This window comes from Ornithorhynchus anatinus, chromosome 21 (genome assembly GCF_004115215.2).
Source record: "Ornithorhynchus anatinus isolate Pmale09 chromosome 21, mOrnAna1.pri.v4, whole genome shotgun sequence".
In the NCBI taxonomy this organism is placed as follows: Eukaryota; Metazoa; Chordata; class Mammalia; order Monotremata; family Ornithorhynchidae; genus Ornithorhynchus; species Ornithorhynchus anatinus.
In genome coordinates, this window is record NC_041748.1 from 22,806,420 (window position 1) to 22,824,000 (window position 17,581).

General features: G+C 58.2%; 1 protein-coding gene and 1 long non-coding RNA gene across 2 annotated transcripts in view; one reads left to right on the forward strand and one right to left on the reverse strand.

The window, feature by feature from the left end:
* Positions 1–15,763, reverse strand: part of LOC100090582 (mediator of RNA polymerase II transcription subunit 15) — a 33,423-nt gene extending 17,660 nt beyond the window's left edge. Inside the window, exons 1-6 of the mRNA XM_029049182.2 lie at positions 15,657–15,763; positions 12,878–12,965; positions 11,816–11,867; positions 11,176–11,205; positions 5,263–5,475; positions 1,965–2,242 (exon numbers count right to left, since the gene is read on the reverse strand). Coding sequence (XP_028905015.1) covers positions 1,965–2,242; positions 5,263–5,475; positions 11,176–11,205; positions 11,816–11,867; positions 12,878–12,965; positions 15,657–15,724 — 729 coding nt within the window. The 5' untranslated portion in view covers positions 15,725–15,763. The remainder of the gene's footprint in view (positions 1–1,964; positions 2,243–5,262; positions 5,476–11,175; positions 11,206–11,815; positions 11,868–12,877; positions 12,966–15,656) is intronic.
* On the forward strand, positions 2,177–12,096 carry LOC114806096. The gene is made up of 4 exons (XR_003754208.2): positions 2,177–2,432; positions 6,326–6,465; positions 6,551–6,614; positions 9,658–12,096. It is a non-coding gene; the product is annotated as an uncharacterized LOC114806096 (long non-coding RNA).
* Positions 15,764–17,581: the final 1,818 nt, after the last annotated feature.

Here is a 17,581-nt window from a genome sequence, read left to right on the forward strand (position 1 = left end):
AGCGACAGACAAGTTGAACATAAAATTCCCCATCAAAGCCTAGATCCCATAAAGTAGCTCTTGGTAAGGGCCATCCTTCCTGTCTCACAAGCCAGGCACCTTGGCGTTATCCTTGAATCCTCTCGCTCCTTCAACCCACATATTCAATCCATCACTAAATCCTGTGGGTCCCACATTCACAACATCGTTAAAAGCTGCGCTTTCCTCTCCATCCAGACTCCTATCACGTTAATCCAAGCACTGTCCTATGCCACCTTGATTACCGTATCAGTTTCTCTGCTGCCCCAGATTCTAATCCCACCTCAGCCACCAACCTGCCCCGGAAATTTGGGCAAGTTACTTTCCCACTCTGAGCCTCGGTTTTCTCACCCTTTTTTCTTTTTACCATATCGACCAGCGCTTCCTATGTTCCAGGTACTGTCCAGTCGCTGGGGTAGATACAAGATAGGTTGGGCCCGGTCCCTGCCCCATTCGGGGTTCACGGTCTTAAGGTGAGGAAACTGAGGCACAGAGGAGTGAAATAATGAGGTCAGGCAGCAGATGAGTGGCAGAGCGAGGGGTAGAACCCAGATCCTCTGACTCCCAGGCCCGGGCTCTATCCACTAGGCCATGCCGCTTCTACCTAAAATGTGGATAAGATCCCCGCTCTCCCTCCAACTTAGATTGTAATATCCATTTGCATCCAGTGTGATCATCTTGCACCAGTCCCACCTCCCCGCTCCTCTCTAAGTGCAGGGCTTGGAACCTACTAAGCCCTTAGTAAAAGTCTTGCCGGCCAGCTACTGGCTTTGTAGGCAATGAGCATATTCATGAGATGAACGTGTGCTTCATGCCTCTGCTAATCCCATCTCCTCCACCCTCCAGGGCTTCTGGATTCCAGGGGACTTTATCCCTGCATCCCGGGCTGGAAATGGCAAGGAGAGGGTGGTTGCCCACCCACCCCCGCTTAAAAGAGAAACTCCTCGCCACTGGCTTTAAAGCACTCGATCACCTTGCCCCCTCCTACCTAATCTCCCTGATTTCCTTCTACAACCCAACCCACACGCTCTAACGCCAACCTACTCACTGTCCCTCGATCTCGTCTACCTCGCCGCCGCCCTCTCGCCCCCACCAGCCCCTCTGGCCTCGATCTCCCTCCCTCTTCATATCCAACGGACGATCACTCTCCTCGTTTTCAAAGCCTTATTAAAAGCACATCTCTTCCAAGAGGCCTTCCCCAACTGGGCCATCGTTTCCTCTACTCGCGCTCCCTTCTCTGTCACCCTTCCACTTGGATTTGCATCCCTAGTCCACCCCTCCCTCAGTCCCACAGCGCTTAGGTCCATATCCATAATTTATTTCTTCATAATGACGTCTGCATTCATTCAGTCGCATTTACTGGACGCTTACTGTGTGCAGAGCGCTGTATTAAGCGCTCTGAAAGAACAAGGTGGCGACAAGTAAAATCCCTACCCAACAACAGGCTCCCCCCTTGACCGTAAGCTCTCTGGGGGGGGCAGAGAAATCCGTTCAACTGTCCTCGCCCAAGCCCTTACCACAGAGCTCTACACACAGTAAGCTCTCAATAAATACGACTGACTGAGAGTGTGGTGTAGATACCCTCCCGGGGTCCCGCGCACCCCCGTAACCGTGGCACGTCAAGCAGAAGGTCCTAAGGCACGGCAGGGCCCTACGGTCCGGCGTCCGGCGCCGAGCTGGCTCCCAACTGACACACCTTTACGGTTGGTACCGTTGCCTTCGTAGAATCTTTGCTCTGTGCCCCGCCTCGCGCCTAGAAAATTCCGCCCCGTAGGACCAACCGACCCTCTTCTATTCCGATCTGCCGAATAATCCCGGGGGCCCTGCCGGCCTGGACCCAGTGGGATTCTAGGTGCCGCCACGTTGGATTTGGGCCCGTCCACATCCGAACTCACACCGGAGGCACCCGAGGGGGGAGGGAGCGGGCGCCCTGGCCGGCCCAGTACCTGTTGTTGGTTCTGATGGTGCAGTTTCATGAGGTGCTGCTGCTGGGCTGCCTGCAGCTGCTGCTGTTGCTGCTGGGCGGCCACGGCGGCCGCGGCCGCCACCTGAAACTGCTGCTGAATGGCATTCTGGGCCTGGAACTGCTGCTGCTGCTGCTGCTGCTGCTGCTGTTGCTGCTGCTGCTGCTGCTGCAAGACCACCTGCTGCTGAAACTGCTGCTGCTGCTGCTGCTGTTGCTGCTGCTGCTGCTGGAGAGCCACCTGCTGCAGCTGAAGTTGGGCTGCAAACGAAGCCGCGGGAGAGTCTAAGGAAACGGGGACGGCCTCGCGCCCCCCCCCCAACCCCCGGCCAAATCTCCCCGGCGTCCCCAGGGCCACCTGGAAGACCGGATCAGAACAGGAGAGGCAGCGGCCACGGCCAAGGGTGCCGGTCACGGACCAGCCCGGGAGCCCGAGCCAGGAGTCGGGAAGGTACGCTGGATCTAATGGCGGGGCGGGGAGGGGGCCTCGTGTCCGCAGATGGGCGGAGGTCCAATCCCGTGTACACGGTTGGGGTCCCCGACTTATTTACTCCCAGGCATCGTAGAGCAGATGGGGTCTGAGCGGCGAGAAGTGGTCCCTGCTTCAATCCTGGACGGGGACAGGGGCAGGGGCGGTCCAACACCCGGGAGATGCAGGTAGGATACGAGGAGAGGATCTGGAATGTTCTCCCTGTGGTACTGGGCTGCCCGGCCGTGTTGGCACCAGGGGAATCGGTGCCTATAGAAGCAGCGTGGCTCAGTGGAAAGAGCCCGGGCTTGGGAGTCAGAAGTCATGGGTCCTAGTCCTGGCTCCTCCGCTCGTCAGCTGTGTGACTTTGGGCGAGTCACTTCACTTCTCGGTGCCTCAGTTCCCTCATCTGGAAAACGGGGATGAAGACTGTGCGCCCCCCGTGGGACAACCTGATGACCCCGCATCTCCCCCGGCGCTTAGAACGGCGCTCGGCACACAGTAAGCGCCTAACAGCTACCAACATTATTATTAGAAACGGTCGTGCTTGGGCGAGCGGCACTGGTCGGGGCGTGATGTCCTCACGCTTCCCGGCTTGGGCCTTACCGAACTGTGCCAGGCAGGACTTTCTCTGTTTGTAAAACAAGGCAAGGGCGGGGTTCCAGCAGGGGGCTCCACACTAACACGAGAATCTCTACCGGCAGTCACCAACTTCGGTGACATCTTCTAACCACCCGTCCTCGACCGACAAATTCCCGTCGAGTCGCCTAGCCTGTGATTTTTCCAGAACGAGAGTTTCAGTGACGCCCTCCAAATGCTTGGCGTTGGGCTGGACAGGTGACAGTGAGGACAGGAGGGTCAGTCTGGGATCCCTCCCTCCAGAAGCCCACCGACGAGCCCCGCCAAGGAGGCGTGAAACCCTCCCCGGTGTCCCAGGGGTCTTGCGGTCAAAGAAAGGCGGACAAGTCCCTTTCTCCAAGGTCTGCCGCCCTTTGGTCCGGATTCCTTCGGGGCAGGAGGGACCTGGGTTCCAATCCCCTCGCCCGAGATGGGACAAGAGGGGCTACCGACTTCTAAATGGGTCGCGCGTTTGCTTTCCATTGAGTATTCGAAGGTTGTCCCCCGGTGATGGTAGCGGCCGACCGCGAGGGAGAAACACATTTGGCTGCCGAATAGGGACGGCGCGGGGTTGTTCGGGGACCTGTCCTTTGCAGACCAAAGGTTTCAAGGCAAGTGGAATCCAAAAGGTAGTCCCAAAGAGGCGTCCGCAAGATAGAGAAGCACCGTGGCTTAGTGGAAGGAGCCCGGGCTTGGGAGTCAGAGGCCGTGGGTTCTAATCCCGGCTCTGCCACTTGTCTGCTGCGTGACTCTGGGCAAGTCATTTCACTTCTCTGTGCCTCGGCTAGCTCATCTGTAAAACGGGGATGAAGACTGGGAGCCCCACGAGGAACAACCTGATTACCCTGTATCTACCCCAGTGCTTAGAACAGTGCTTGGCACACAGTAACTGAGAAGCACCGTGGCTTAGTGGAAAGAGCACGGGCTTGGGAGTCAGAGGTCGTGAGTTCTAATCCCGACTGCTACTCGTCTGCTGTGTGACCTTGGGCAAGTCACTTAACTTGTCTGGGCCTCAGTTACCTCATCTGTAAAAATGGGGATTAAAAAATGTGAGCCCCACGCGGGACAATCTGATTACCCTGTATCTACCCCAGCGCTTAGAGCAGTGCTCTGCACATAGTAAGTGCTTAACAGATACCACGATTATTATTAAGTGCTTAACAAATACCATTACTATCATTATTCTTGTCCAAAAGAGGGACCAACATGCTAATCCAAAAGAGGCGTCCACAAAGCAGTTGGAAAGAGGAGTCCATAAGGCAATCCAAAAGAGGCATCCAGAAGGTAGTGTCTAAAGAGGCGTCCCCAAGCCCGGCCAGCAGCAGGTGCAGACGCACTGACCCCGGGCCCAGCTGGGCCTGAGCTCCCCGACACCAACTCCCCAAGGATCCTGGAGCCCATGGACCCATGGAGGGTGGGATCCCGGGCCCGGAGCCTCAGCGTTGCGAGTGGGGACTCTGCGGGAGCCCAAATGTTCAGGACACGGCCGGGAGGGACCAGCCAAATGAATCGCCGTAACGTCCCACCAGGGACTGGATAAAATCACCGGGAGCGGCCGAGCCGCAGTGGCGGGGAGGACCAGAGATGGCTCGGCTTGACCCTCTCCGTACCAGGCAGGAGGAGTCCGAGCGGTCTCCGGGCCGAAGGGGAGTAGCTACAACGGCTATCGTAAGTGCCGGAGGAGCGGGGGATGGGGCTGTCGCCACGGATGGGCGGGGGGAGGCGCTTCCAACGGGACTGCAGTTAGGAAGATGGACAAGGGGATGGGACGGTGTCTTTCCCGGGGAGGGCAGAGTCCTCGCACCTGCCTGAGGCCTGGGTATCCGGTCCAGTGGTGGGGAGTGGGGGACGGTGACACTGATACTGAAGCCAGAGGCAGGAATGGTCGGGGCTATGGGGACTAGGATTGACTCTTAGCCATCACGGTCAGGCGAAGTCGGGGGGGAGGGCGCCTAGGGCCACAGCGGAGAGGTCTCTGGGCTCCCTTGACGAGCTCTCCTTGGATCGAGGAGGGGGTTCTGGGCGGAGAATCTGCAACTGGCTCCGGGGTTCCCCCTCCCGCCTCGCCACACGCCCGGTGTGGAGGCTGTCTGTGAGCCCCGGGGGCCGTTCTCGTCCCTTCATCCCCCCAGAGGCTAGAAGCAGGCCGCCCACTCTCCCGCCTGAGCGCCCTCCAGCCTCCCACGGTACTTACTTTGCTGGGTGGCGGCCGAGACAACAGAGAGGCCGTGAGGAGCCATTCCGGAGGTGCCGGGGGGAGGCTGCCCCGACAGGGTCATTCCTTGGCCCACGGCGCCAAGCCCGCTGAGCCCTCCTAGGGATTGCCCTGGACCACGCGTCGCCATGCTGATCCCGGGGGCTCCTGCTGGGGGGGGCCCCGTTAGGTTCTGCAGCGCGTTCATGGGATCTGTGGGAACACAACCGGGGGAAGGGTGGTGGGGGCTCGGCGGGACGGGCACGTGCCTCCAACGTTCCCCAAAATGGGGCGGCGTTCCCCAGAGTGAGGCCTCCCCCAGTTCGGGGGGGGGGGCGTTCCCTCTGGATACGGGTCCCAGGGACCTCTCTGCAGTCCAGGACCCGCCCAGAGACCCCGGCCCCCAGGTCGGTCCGGAAGGACGGACCTGCCGGACAGAGCCCGGATTCCCCGGGAGCCCGCGGGGGTCCCGAGGCTCGAGCCCGCCCGGGGTCGGCCCTCTCTTCCTTGCCCCGAACCAGCTGCTATGGGGGACCATGGAGAGGGAAACGGGCATCACCCCGGCTCCCGATATTGCTGTGGGGAGCAGAGTCGGAGGAGCCAGGTGCCCGGCGGGAAGGGGACCCCCGCGAGGCTGTCGTGTCAACTCCTGGCACAGATTGAGAGCTCCTGGGGCAGGGATTGGGTCTGACCTTGTTGGTCTTCACAGAGCCCAAGGCTTGGCAAAGCCCTTCCTCCACACCAAGAATTTTCTGGTGGGTGGCACGGCTTCTCCTCCCACCCGGCCCCAGATCCGGAAGTGGCGGGGGCCACGCTAGAAGGATCTTAAACAACACAGCTTCTCGCTCCTCCCTGAGAGCCAGGGGCTGAGAGGGCCAGAGGGCTGGGAAGCTTAAATTTCTGTAATACGGGGCAACCCCCGCTGTCACCTGGGGTTTCAGAGGTGTGTTTCCAGCTGACTTCCGAGTAAGCACTGCCGTGGGAGCACACTCTAAGCACACACCACTGACAAGACTGGATTAAGCTATCAGTTGCCCACTGCCAAGTAGCCCTGTTTTCCCAGGTGACACGGTGGACGAACTGACTGGCCCCCACGGTCGGCAGCGGCTGGAGGGACTGAGGCAGGACCGGCCCTGGACCCCAAGATGTCCTTTTGTGTCTCCCATTTGTGACCATAAAGGAGTTGGACAGCACCGCAACCCGGTAAGCCGTCAAGGTTGACTTGAAGCGTCAGGCCACGTGGTCGCCGGGCCCGGGGCCAACGTGTTTCTGGGGGGGGTCCCAACAGGCTGGTGTCTGGTCCCGGCGACATCAAGCCGATCGAGGACGGCAACGTGCTGCTCCACGAGATGGTAAGTGCGGCGCCCTCCTCCCCGCTTCCTCGCCCCGATGTGCTCCTTTTATTTACCCCCTCAGCCCTACAGCGCTTATGGCCAGAACCCTAATTTTGATTGATTTTCGTCTCCCCCTCCAAACTGTAAGCTTGTTGTGGGCAGGGGAGGCGTCTACCAACTCGATACGGTGGGAGAAGGGAAATGTTGAGTCGCGAGAAGTTGGCTTCCTCACTCTGGACTCATCTGCATCCAGTTTATGGTTTTAGGAGGAGTACGTTTCTCCGGTGGCCCGGCTCGTCGTCCGTCTCCGAGACACCCGCCGGATTCAAAGGGAGAATCTCTGACGGAACTGGGTGTATTACGATATTACACTGTAATACTGTACAATGCTCTGCACTCAATAAGTGCTCAAAAGATACGCCCTCCTCCAGGAGGTCTTCCCAGACTAAGCCCCGCTTTTCCTCATCTCCCACTCCCTTCTGCTTCACCCTGACTTGCTGCCTTTGGTCTTTCATTCATTCATTCATTCATTCACCCAGTCGTATTTACTGAGTGCTTACTGGGTGCAGGGCACTGTAATAATAATGTTGGTATTTGTTAAGCGCTTATTATGTGCAGAGCACTGTGCTGGATTAAGCGCTTGGAAAGTATAATTCACCAACAGAGACAATGGCTGCCCATAACGGGCTCACAGTCTAGAAGGGGGAAGACAGACTTCAAACGAGTAAACAGGCATTAGTAGCATTATTATAAATAGAATTATAGATATATACATCATTAAAGAAATAATAGCATTATAATTATATGTGTTCATCCAGTCACAAGTGCTGTGGGACGGGGAATGGGGTAGAGCGAAGGGAGCGAGCCCGGGTGATGGGGAAGGGAGGGGGAGCAGAGGAAAAGGGGGGCTTAGTCTGGGAAGGCCTCCTGGTGGAGGTGAGCTTTCAGTAGGGCTTGGAAGGAGGGAAGTGTGCTAGTTTGGCAGATTTGAAGAGGGAGGGCATTCCAGGCCAGAGACAAGACGCGGTCCGGGGGTCGATGGCGGGCAGGCGAGAACGAGGCACAGTGAGAAGGTTAATACCAGAGGAGCGCAGTGTGCGGGCTGGGATGCAGAAGTAGAAAAGGGCGATGAGGTAAGAAGGGCAAGATGATGGAGAGCTTTGAAGCCAAGATGGGAAGTTTTTGCTTGATATGGAGGTTGATAGGCAACCACTGGAGATTTTTGAGGACGGGGTGACATGCCCAGAACATTTCTGTAGAAAGATAATCCGGGCAGCAGAGTGAAGTATAGACTGAAGTGGGGAGAGACAGGAGGTTAGGGGATCCGAAAGGATGCTGATACAGCAAGCCAGCCGGGATATGATGAGTGATTGTACTAATGTGGAAGTGGTTTGGATGAAGAGGAAAGGGCGGGTATTGGCGACGTTGTGATGGTGAGACGGACAGGTTTTAGTGACGGATTGGATATTTGGGATGAATGACAGATCGGAGTCAAGGATGACACCAAGGCTGCGGGCTTGTGAGACAGGAAGGATGGTAATGCCGTCCACATCATTAATAAAAATAGAAAAGTCAGGGAGAGGACAGGGTTTGGGAGGAAAGATAAGGAGCTCAGTCTTGGACATGTTGATTTTTAGGTGGCGGAAGGACATCCAGGTGCAGATATCCTGAAAGCAGGAGGAGATGCGAGCCTGGAGGGAGGGAGAGAGAACAGGGGACGAGATGTAGATTTGGGTATCAACCTTGTAGAGATGATAGGTGAAGCCATGGGAGTGAATGAGTTCACCGAGGGAGTGAGTATAGGACATCAGAAGGGGACCAAGAATTGACCCTTGAGAAATCCCTACACTTAGGGGATGGGAGGGGGAGGAGGAGACTGCTAAGGAGACTGAGCACTAACGGCCAGAGAGATAAAAGGAGAAACAGGAGAGGAAGGAGTCCATGAAACCAAGATTGGATAATGCGTGGAGGAGAAGGGGATGGTCGACAGTATCCACGGCAGCTGAGAGGTCGAAGAGGATTAAGAGTAGGAGCCATTGGATTTGGCAAGAAGGAGGACATTGGTGACTTTTGAGAGGGTAGTTTCGGTGGAGTGGAGGGGAAGGAAGCCAGATTGGAGGGGTCGAGGAGAGAGTTGGAGGAGAGAAATTCGAGGCAGCGAGTTAGACACCTCCTCCTAGGAGTCTGGAAAGGAAGGGTAGGAGGGCGATGGGGCGATAACTGGAGGCGGCAGTGGGGTCAAGGGAGGATTCTTTTAGGATGGGGGAGACGTGGGCATGTTTGAAGGCAGAGGGGAAGAAGCCGTTGCAACGTGAGCGGTTGAAGATGGAAGTTAAGGAGGGGAGGAAGAGAGGGGCGAGAGTTTCTATAAGGTAGGAGGGATTGGGGTGGGAAGCGCACATGGAGGGGGTGGCACTTGAGGGAGGAGCTCTCCTCTGAAGATACTGCTGGGAAGGATGAGAAAGAAGAGGGGGGTCTAGAGGTGGGGGGATGGAGTGCGGGGAGGCGTGACTTTGGGGAGCTCAGACCTGATGGTGTTAATTTTCCTAATGAAACAGGTGGCCAGATCGTCGGGGGAGAGGGAGGAACAGGGAGCCTGAGGAGGGAGTTAAATGTCCGGCACAGTTGAGAGCGATGGGCATGGGTGTCAATAAAGAGAAACAGTTTTGCCTGGCGGAGGAGAGGGCAGAGTTAAGGCAAGACAGGATAAATTTAAAGTGGACAAGGTTGGCCTGGTGTTCAGATTTCCGCCAGCAGGATTTAGGAGCTCGAGCATAAGAGCGAAGGAGGCGGACGGTGGAGGTGATCCAGGGCTGTGGGTCCGTGGTGCGAGAATGACGAAGGGATAGGGGAGCGAGTGAGCCCTCCCAGCCCCACAGCATTTATCTGTAATTTTACTTATTTGTATCGATGTCTGTCTCCCCCCCGAGCCTGTGAGCTCGCTGTGGACAGGGAATGTCACTGTTTATTATTATCCTGTACTTTCCCAAGCACTTAGTATAGCACTCTGCACGGAGTAAGCGCTTAATACGATTGAATGAAAGAATGACTGAATGAACAGGAGACCCGCAAGCTGGTGTCGGGAGAGTCTTCCGGAGGGGATACCAACACGTCGGGCGGTGAGTGTCGTGAGAAGCCTTCGACAACGCCACCCTTCCAAGAGCTGCTCTGTGCCGATCCCCGAGGACTAGGCACCCCCCACCCGGGAAGAAGTCGTGCAGAGGACTGGCAGCGGCCGGGCAAAGTCGGTCTCCACCACGATCCGACGGGGAGCCTGGAGAAACTGCGACGTCCCACCCACCTGCACCCAGAAACCCTGCACTGCTGGGGGAAGCCTCCCATTCAAGAACTCTGAAATGAGGTAAACTGACCCCTACGGCCGAGCTCCGGCCCGGACCCGCTGGCAGGCTGAGCACCAGCTGCCGGGTGACCCTCAAGAATGGACGTTCACCCTCGGCAACAGCCCCGCGCTCCCCAGGCCGCCGCCTGGCTGGAACCAGAGAAATGATACTGAAATCCCATCCAGGTGGGTGACTGACGCAGGAGCCCGGGACTGCCAGTTGTAGCACAGGGCCCTGGCCTCCAGGCCTGGGAAAACCCCTCGATAGGCAGCCGGGGCCTGGGGGATACCCTCGGTGGTCTCTGCGTGCAACCGGGGGCCTTGGCTTTCCACGACAGATGCCCGCCCTGCATCCGCCCTCAGGCTGCATTTGCCTCAGGCCTGCAGTGTCACAGCCAATCAACCTGCTGCGCAGACAGCCGTGACTGCTCACCTAACATCGCCGCCGTTGCCGGTAAAAGAAAAAGACCCACAACGGGAAAATTTTTTTGTCTGTGGCGACGGTGACCGCAGCAAGAAGGTGGGATGGGGACGGACTGCCCCCAGGAGTGCCCCGTCTGAGCACAAAAATACATCAAGCCAACTGCCGAAAGAGACGCCCATGCCGGCACGTGCCCTAAATGCCAGGCAGGCAGCCTGGGGCCTCGGGGCGGATTAAAAATGGGAGAGGCGAGCCATGGCTGTTAGCGGCAGAGTTTCTCCCTAGCCCGGGCCCAAGCGGGCAGGCACATCAACCTTGCCGCCCCACAGGGCCACCACCATCACAAAGGGGAAATCATTTCTACACCCGAATGGCCACTCCAGGATTTCCCTTTCACTGGGGCTGGTTCCAGATTTTCCGGCTTCCCTCCACCGTGCGGGGGAGTGAGGAACAGTCAGGAGCGGTGAGGCCTTTTCAGTTTTTGTTCTCCCTCTCCAGCCGGAAGGGGTTTTCTGCTCAAAACTGTTGGCTGGGTGACCCCGGCCTCCTGGAGAGGAGGACAGGGCGGGCAGGAGCAGGTAGGAGCCCCACCTCTTCCCACATACTGGGATGGGAAGGAGGGACTGCGGTCGAGAGAAGCTAAGCACGTTGCCCGTGTGAGCGGGGAGCTGGGGCCAGAAGGCGAGCCAGGGCCGTCTCTGGAAGTGGCCGCATGCTGGGCCTCGAGGGAAGGGACCTCCAGTCCACCTCCCCTTGCTTCTCCACCCCGACCTCCAATCGCTACCGACTTGAACCTCGGAAAGCAAGCAAGCTCTTACCGGCAACTGAAGCTTGAGACTTCTTGTTATCTAGTGGAAAGAAGAGATACAAAGAGATCCTGACACCTCCCGCTTCCACGGCATCGTCTCCCTTCAGAGCCCCGCTGCCTCGCCCTCTGCCCACGTGCCCGGGACCGGAGGCTGGACAAGGACTACCGTTGATCCAAACCGGTCTCCCAGCTGGTGCCAAAAATCCTACGCCCTTCCCGCGGTTGGTTCCCACGTGGCCGGCCCCTAACCGCCAAACCCAGGAGACGTGGTCAGGACTCTTGTTGGGAGTGACGCTTACAAAGGCGGCGGGGTCCGCGGAGGAGACCGGCCGGGGAGGGGAGGTGCCCTCCTCTTTGGCGGGGAGAGATCGGACGAATCCCGAAAGGAAGAAACCGGGGGACCCTCGGACCGCGGATGGTCAAGGCTTCGGCGGACGGGTGCCCGGACGTAAGCGGGGGCTTCGCGAGAGCACAACAGAGTTAGGGAAGCCTGAGATAAAACCTCAGAGAAACCGTTCGGGGCGGGATTCGAAAAGCCCCCACCCACAGGAATCGGTCCTCGTGTCCGAAGAGCAGCGGGCTGGACAAGAGCGGACGGGCCACACCCAATCCTGTCAGAGCTACTCCCGGCGACTCCGGCGGGTACTTACGGATGTCTCGGAAATGGATGATGAGCCGGGCCACCAGAGAAAGGTATTCCTCCTAAAACCAAAAACAGGAAGCAGATGAGTCCAGAGTGAGGAAGCCAACTTCTCATGACTCAACATTTCCCTTCTCCCAGCCCCGCTCCCTCGGCCCGTCGGAGTCATCCCTTCCGCCGGCCAGGCGGGCCTGGAGTCCCCCGCGGGCCGGTGGTAACATCCGCCCCAAGTCGGAGCCGGTGGGCTCGGGGTTCTTTCTCCATCAAAGAGGCGGCCGCCATCTGACTCAGCCGGCGGGGATGGGGGCGGATGTGATCCGAGATCCATAGCGCCGGCGTGCCGGGGGGGACGTGGGATGTGGGGGGTGGCTGGCAGTCCAGCGGGATAACATTTTCCAATTTTGTTCCCGGTTGATTTCTTCAATCGTCCATTGGACGGGGAAAGGCCTGACACCTAACGCCGCTGAACTCTGGTGGAAGGGAGGCCCCCCCGGACGAGAACCCTGAGGAGAGAGGTGTCCGCCCACCGGGAATGGAAACTTTGGGGGTCTGTCCTTCTGCCTGCCCCGTTTCCCCTCTGTGAACCCTGCTTCTCCTCCCGGCCTTGACCCGTGCGTCCTCCCGGCTGTCTGTATGCTTCCAAACCTAGCTGCCTCACACCGCTCCCGTCTTTCCCTGTGTGGGATCTATTTCAATGCCTGTCTCCCCGGCCAGACTCTACGCTCCTCCAAGGGCAGGAGTCGGGTCAACTCACTCTACTGCACTTTCGCACACCCTTAGCGCAACGCTCTACACACGGTAGATGCGTAGTCACTACTGATCGGCAGTCGTCCACGTTATCTGGAGGCCTCCCCTGGAAGTCCATCCTGTCACCCTCTTGATTGACCCTCCGTCCCTTCCTCCCTCTCCGCCCCCACCGAACGGAGACCGGGAGCCAAAGCAGGACCCGGGGCGCGGGACACCGGCCCGGACGCCAACCGGAAATCCAGGTTGGGGTCAGCGCCCCGCAGCCCGGCCCACCCGCCCCCGTCGGGACGGCGGCCACGCAACCCCGCATCCCTTGAGCTCTCACCCGGGTCTTGGCCTTCAGGAACACGTGACTCTCCATGTCCTTGCTCGACTTACTGTGGGCCACGCCGGCTTTTCTCATCACGTCATCGCTGCAACGCAAGAGGTAGGCAATCCGTCAGTCGGGGCGCTTTACCGAAGGAGCACTTACCTCCTGCAGAGCACTGAACTGAGCGCTTGGGGCAAGGTTCCCCCAAGCCTCCCGGCCCCGGGGGGGCTGGAGTCATCGGCCTCCATGCGCGCCGACCTCCCGCCCGTCAGACCCATACAACACACCATCCGCAGGGACGTTACCCCAATACGAGCGCTTAGACGTCCGCTCCTCCAACCCCCTTCCGGCTCCCGGGTCCCTCCGCATCAAGAAAAAACGCCTCACCAGGCGCTTCAGAGTCCTCTCCCTCAAGTCACAGCCCTTTCCACCTGCTCGCCTTCTATCTGCCCCCCTCCCCTCTCTCCCCCGCCACCTCCGAACCCTCGCTCGCGCCCTTCTCCCAGCAAGGAGCGCGTCTCTTCCCGGCCAGCCCGCACCTCTCCCCACCTTCAAATCCCACCTTCTCCAACAAGTCTTCCACGACTCACACCTAACACTGAGTCATCAGGCCCCGACAGCCACCTCCAGCACGTGGGATCTATTCATACTCTTCCTCATATCGTGCTTATCTCGCCAATCTTATAACCTCATAACCCTGTCTGAAAACATTTTGATGTCTGCTCCATTAGAGGGGAAGCTCCTTGCGAGCAGAGCAAGTAATGCGCCTGGGGTTCGTACTGGACTTCCTCCAGTGCTCAGCACAGCGCATCACACCCACTGGGCGCCCAGCAAGTCCCCGGCGACTGTCCCGTTCCATGACGTCAAATCTCTTCCCCTCCCAGAGCGGCCAGAAGCGGGGAGTTTTTGGCCCCAGGCCCGTGCTGGCCGTTCTCCCGGTCGGGCCGTGGCCGGTCTGGGGAGGGAGAGCAATACCAAGGTGCCAAGGTGACATGGACAGGCCATCCCAGCCAGCAGCTTTAGGTGTCACACGCCAAGAATGGGGGGCTGGGCCTCGAGAATCAGAGGGGACGGGGATTCTTCGGCTCCGCACTGCCGGCTGGCTGTTGGTCTCGGGCAGGGGACGGTTGGACGGGACATTACGGTGGGTGCAGTTCCCTATGTCCTCACTTTTGGAGCCAGGAGTCGGGGGGAATCCTTTAGTTGCACGTAGATGATGTTTTCTGTTTGTCCCGAGCAATGCTCCAGTTCCCAAGGAACTTTCCCGGGTTCTCATCAAACCTGATCCTGCAGCGCTTATTTCCCTATCTTTAAACCCTGCTGCTTCCCCCAAACTATTATGTATTTCCGTGTCCATCTCCCCTTGACTCACTGGAATACCGGGGGACGAATCAGGGATGGAGCGAGGGGAGCGGGGGTGTCGGATGGTGCGCGATGGGCTGTCGGGGGAGAGTCAAGGAGGGAGAAGGTAGGGGTGTGGGACGGCCGACGCTGGGAGAGGGTCGGAGATGGAGAGGGGAGAATGAGAGGTGTGGGATGGCCCGTGCGGAAGATGGGAGATGGAGAAGGGAGAATCGGGGTGTGGGATGGTCCATGATGGGCCACTGGGAGAGATGAGGAGATGGAAAGGGGAGTCAGGGGTAGTGGACGGCCTGCGCCGAATCGGGGGAGAAAGAGCTGGAAGCAGTGTGGCTTAGTGGAAAGAGCCTGGGCTTGGGAGTCAGAGGTCATAAATTCTAATCCCTGCTCCGCCGCTTGTCAGCTGTGACCACGGGCAAGTCACTTCTCTGTGCCTCAGTTATCTCATCTGTAAAATAAGCAAGAAGACTGTGAGCCCTACTTGGGCCAGCCCCATCACCTTGTATCTTCCTTAAACAAACACCAACACTATTATTATTAGTACGTCGGATGGTCCGAGCTGAGTCACCGGGGGGGATGGTCCGTGCTGGGTCGCCGGGGGGGGGGGGATGGAGAGGGCAGAGTGAGGGGTGGGGGGTGGTCTGGGTCACCGGGAGGGGACCAGAGATGGAAAAGGGGCATCAAGGGGCATTGGATGGTCCGTGCTGAGTTGCGGGGGCGGGTAGGGAGAGTTGGTGTGTTGGATGGTCTGAGCTGAGTCACGGGGGGGGGAGAGTCATTGATGGAGAGGAGAGAGTCAGGGGTGTTGGATGCTCCACGTTGGCCCTGGGGGGCAGAGGCAGGGATGGAGAAATGGGAGCCAAGGGATGTCCTTAGGGATGCGAGGGTCCAGGTGGGCAACCAGCAAGCCGTTCCATTGTATTTATTGAGCGCTTCCTACGTGCAGAGCACTGTCCTAAGCGCTGGCAATGGGAGACAGGGACGCTCCCTGCCCAACAAGGGGGTTGCTCCCTCCTACCTGGGCCTTCCCCCTCCTATGGGGGGGGGGGGGAGACCCCCGAGCTCCCCACCTGCGCCGCTGCTGCTCCAATCGCACCCCTTCCGGGAAGCCTTCCCTGCCTGCGTCCCGCTCTCCCCCCCCCCCCCCACGCCCGGGGCAGGGGAACGAGGCGGGACTCGTCGGCCCCAAGGGCGTCATCGATCCCATCGATGGATCGATGGGCAGGGGGGCGGGCCCGAGCTGCGCTTCCGCGGGAGTCCGGGAGGGGGCGACACTGGGGGGGGGAGGAAAGGGGCGGGGCTCGGCCTCGTTCCGCCGCTAGGGGGCGGGGCCGAGCGGGGATTCCCCTCCCCCCCCCCCCCCCCCACTCCGGCTCGCGCGCGGCCTTACTGGACGCCCCCCAGACCCGGCGCGCGCCGCCCGGCGCCCACTCACATCTGGCTGACCAGCTTCTGCCGGAAGGCGGCGCTGCGCCAGTCGCTGTCCTGCCCCGCCACCTCCATCGCCGCCTCCCTCGCTCCCGCTCCTCGGCCTCCTCCGACTGGCCCCCCGCCGCCCGGAAGTCGACCCCCGCCGACCCGGAAGGGAAAAGTCGGAGGGGGAGGGGGGGCGGCCCCGTCGCTGAGCCTCCTGGGAAATGGAGTCCGGCTGGGAGGCGACGCTGTCGCCTCAGCGGGGGAGCGCGCATGCGCGCGAGCCTCCACACTCCCCCACCCACCCCCCTCACTTCATCCTCCCCATAAGCGCTGTAATAATAATAATAATAGAAATATTAACAATATATAATATTACTATGATGATCATGTTGGCATTTAAGCGCCTACTATGTGCAGAGCCCTGTTCTAAGCACTGGGGCAGGTGCAGGGTCCTCAGATTGTCCCACGTGAGGCTCACAGGCTTCATCCCCATTTTCCAGATGAGGGAACTGAGGCACCGAGAAGTTAATAATAATAAAGTTGGTATTGGTTAAGCGCTTACTACGTGACAAGCCCTGTTCTAAGCGCTGGGGGGATGCAAGGTGATGGGGTTGTCCCATGTGAGGCTCACAGTCTTCAGCCCCATTTTACAGATGAGGGAACTGAGGCACTGAGGAGTTGATAGTAAGAAGATTGTTGGTATTTTTTAAGCGCTTACTATGTGCAGAGCACTGTTCTAAGCGCTGGAGCAGATATAGGGTCATCAGGTGGTCCCATGTGGGGCTCCCAATCTTCATCCCCATTTTACAGATGAGGGAACTGAAGCACCGAGGAGTTAATAATAATAATAATGTTGGTATTTGTTAAGTGCTTACTACGTGCAGAGCACTGTTCTAAGCGCTGGGGGAGATACAGGATCATCAGGTTGTCCCACACGAGGCTCACAGTCTTCATCCCCATTTTACAGATGAGGGAACTGAGGCACCGAGAAGTTAATAATAATAATAATAATGTTGGTATTTGTTAACCGCTTACTATGTGCCAAGCACTGTTCTAAGCGCTGGGGGAATACAAGGTGATCAGGTTGTCCCACGTGGGGTTTACAGTCTTAATCCTCATTTTACAGATGAGGTAACTGAGGCACCGAGAAGTTAAATGACTTGCCCAAAGTCACACCCACGACCTCTGACTCCCAAGCCCGTGCTCTTTCCACTAAGCCACGCTGCTTCTTAACTGAGCCACGCTGCTTCTTAATTATTATTATTACTATTCAATATGCCACAGAGAACACCCCCATGGTGGGCCCACCACTCCCTCTCTAGGATCTAAGCTCGATTAGGGCAGGGAGCGGGTCTACCAGCTCAGTTGTACCTTCCCTTCCCAAGTGCTTAGTACAGTGCTCTGCACAAAGTAAGCGCTCACTACCACTGTTCAGCATGTCACAGAGAAGACCCCTCGGTGGGCTCACCCCTTTCGATATATCCCAGGACAGACCCCTTCGATGGGTGAAGCAGCTCCCCTGCCATGGATGCTGCTAACAGGGTGGAGAGACCCTCTGTTCCCCTGACAGAATTCATCCCTCACCCCCAACCACTTCATTCATTCATTCATTAGTATTTATTGAGCCTTTACTATGTGCAGAGCGCTGTACTAAGCGCTTGGAATGTGCATTTTGGCAACAGAGACAATCCCTGCCCAATCACGGGCTTACAGTCTAATCGGGGGAGACAGATGGACAAAAACAAGACAACCTAATCACGATAAATAGAACCAAGGGGGATGTACGCTTCATTAACAAAAGTAATAGGGTAATAAAAATATATACAAATGAGCACAGTGCTGAGGGGAGGGTGTCACCCGTTGCCCGGAACAGGTTCCCTTGTAGCATATGCTGTTGGTCACAGGAGAGCTCGGCAACAGATTGTGGATGGTGTAAAAGGTTAT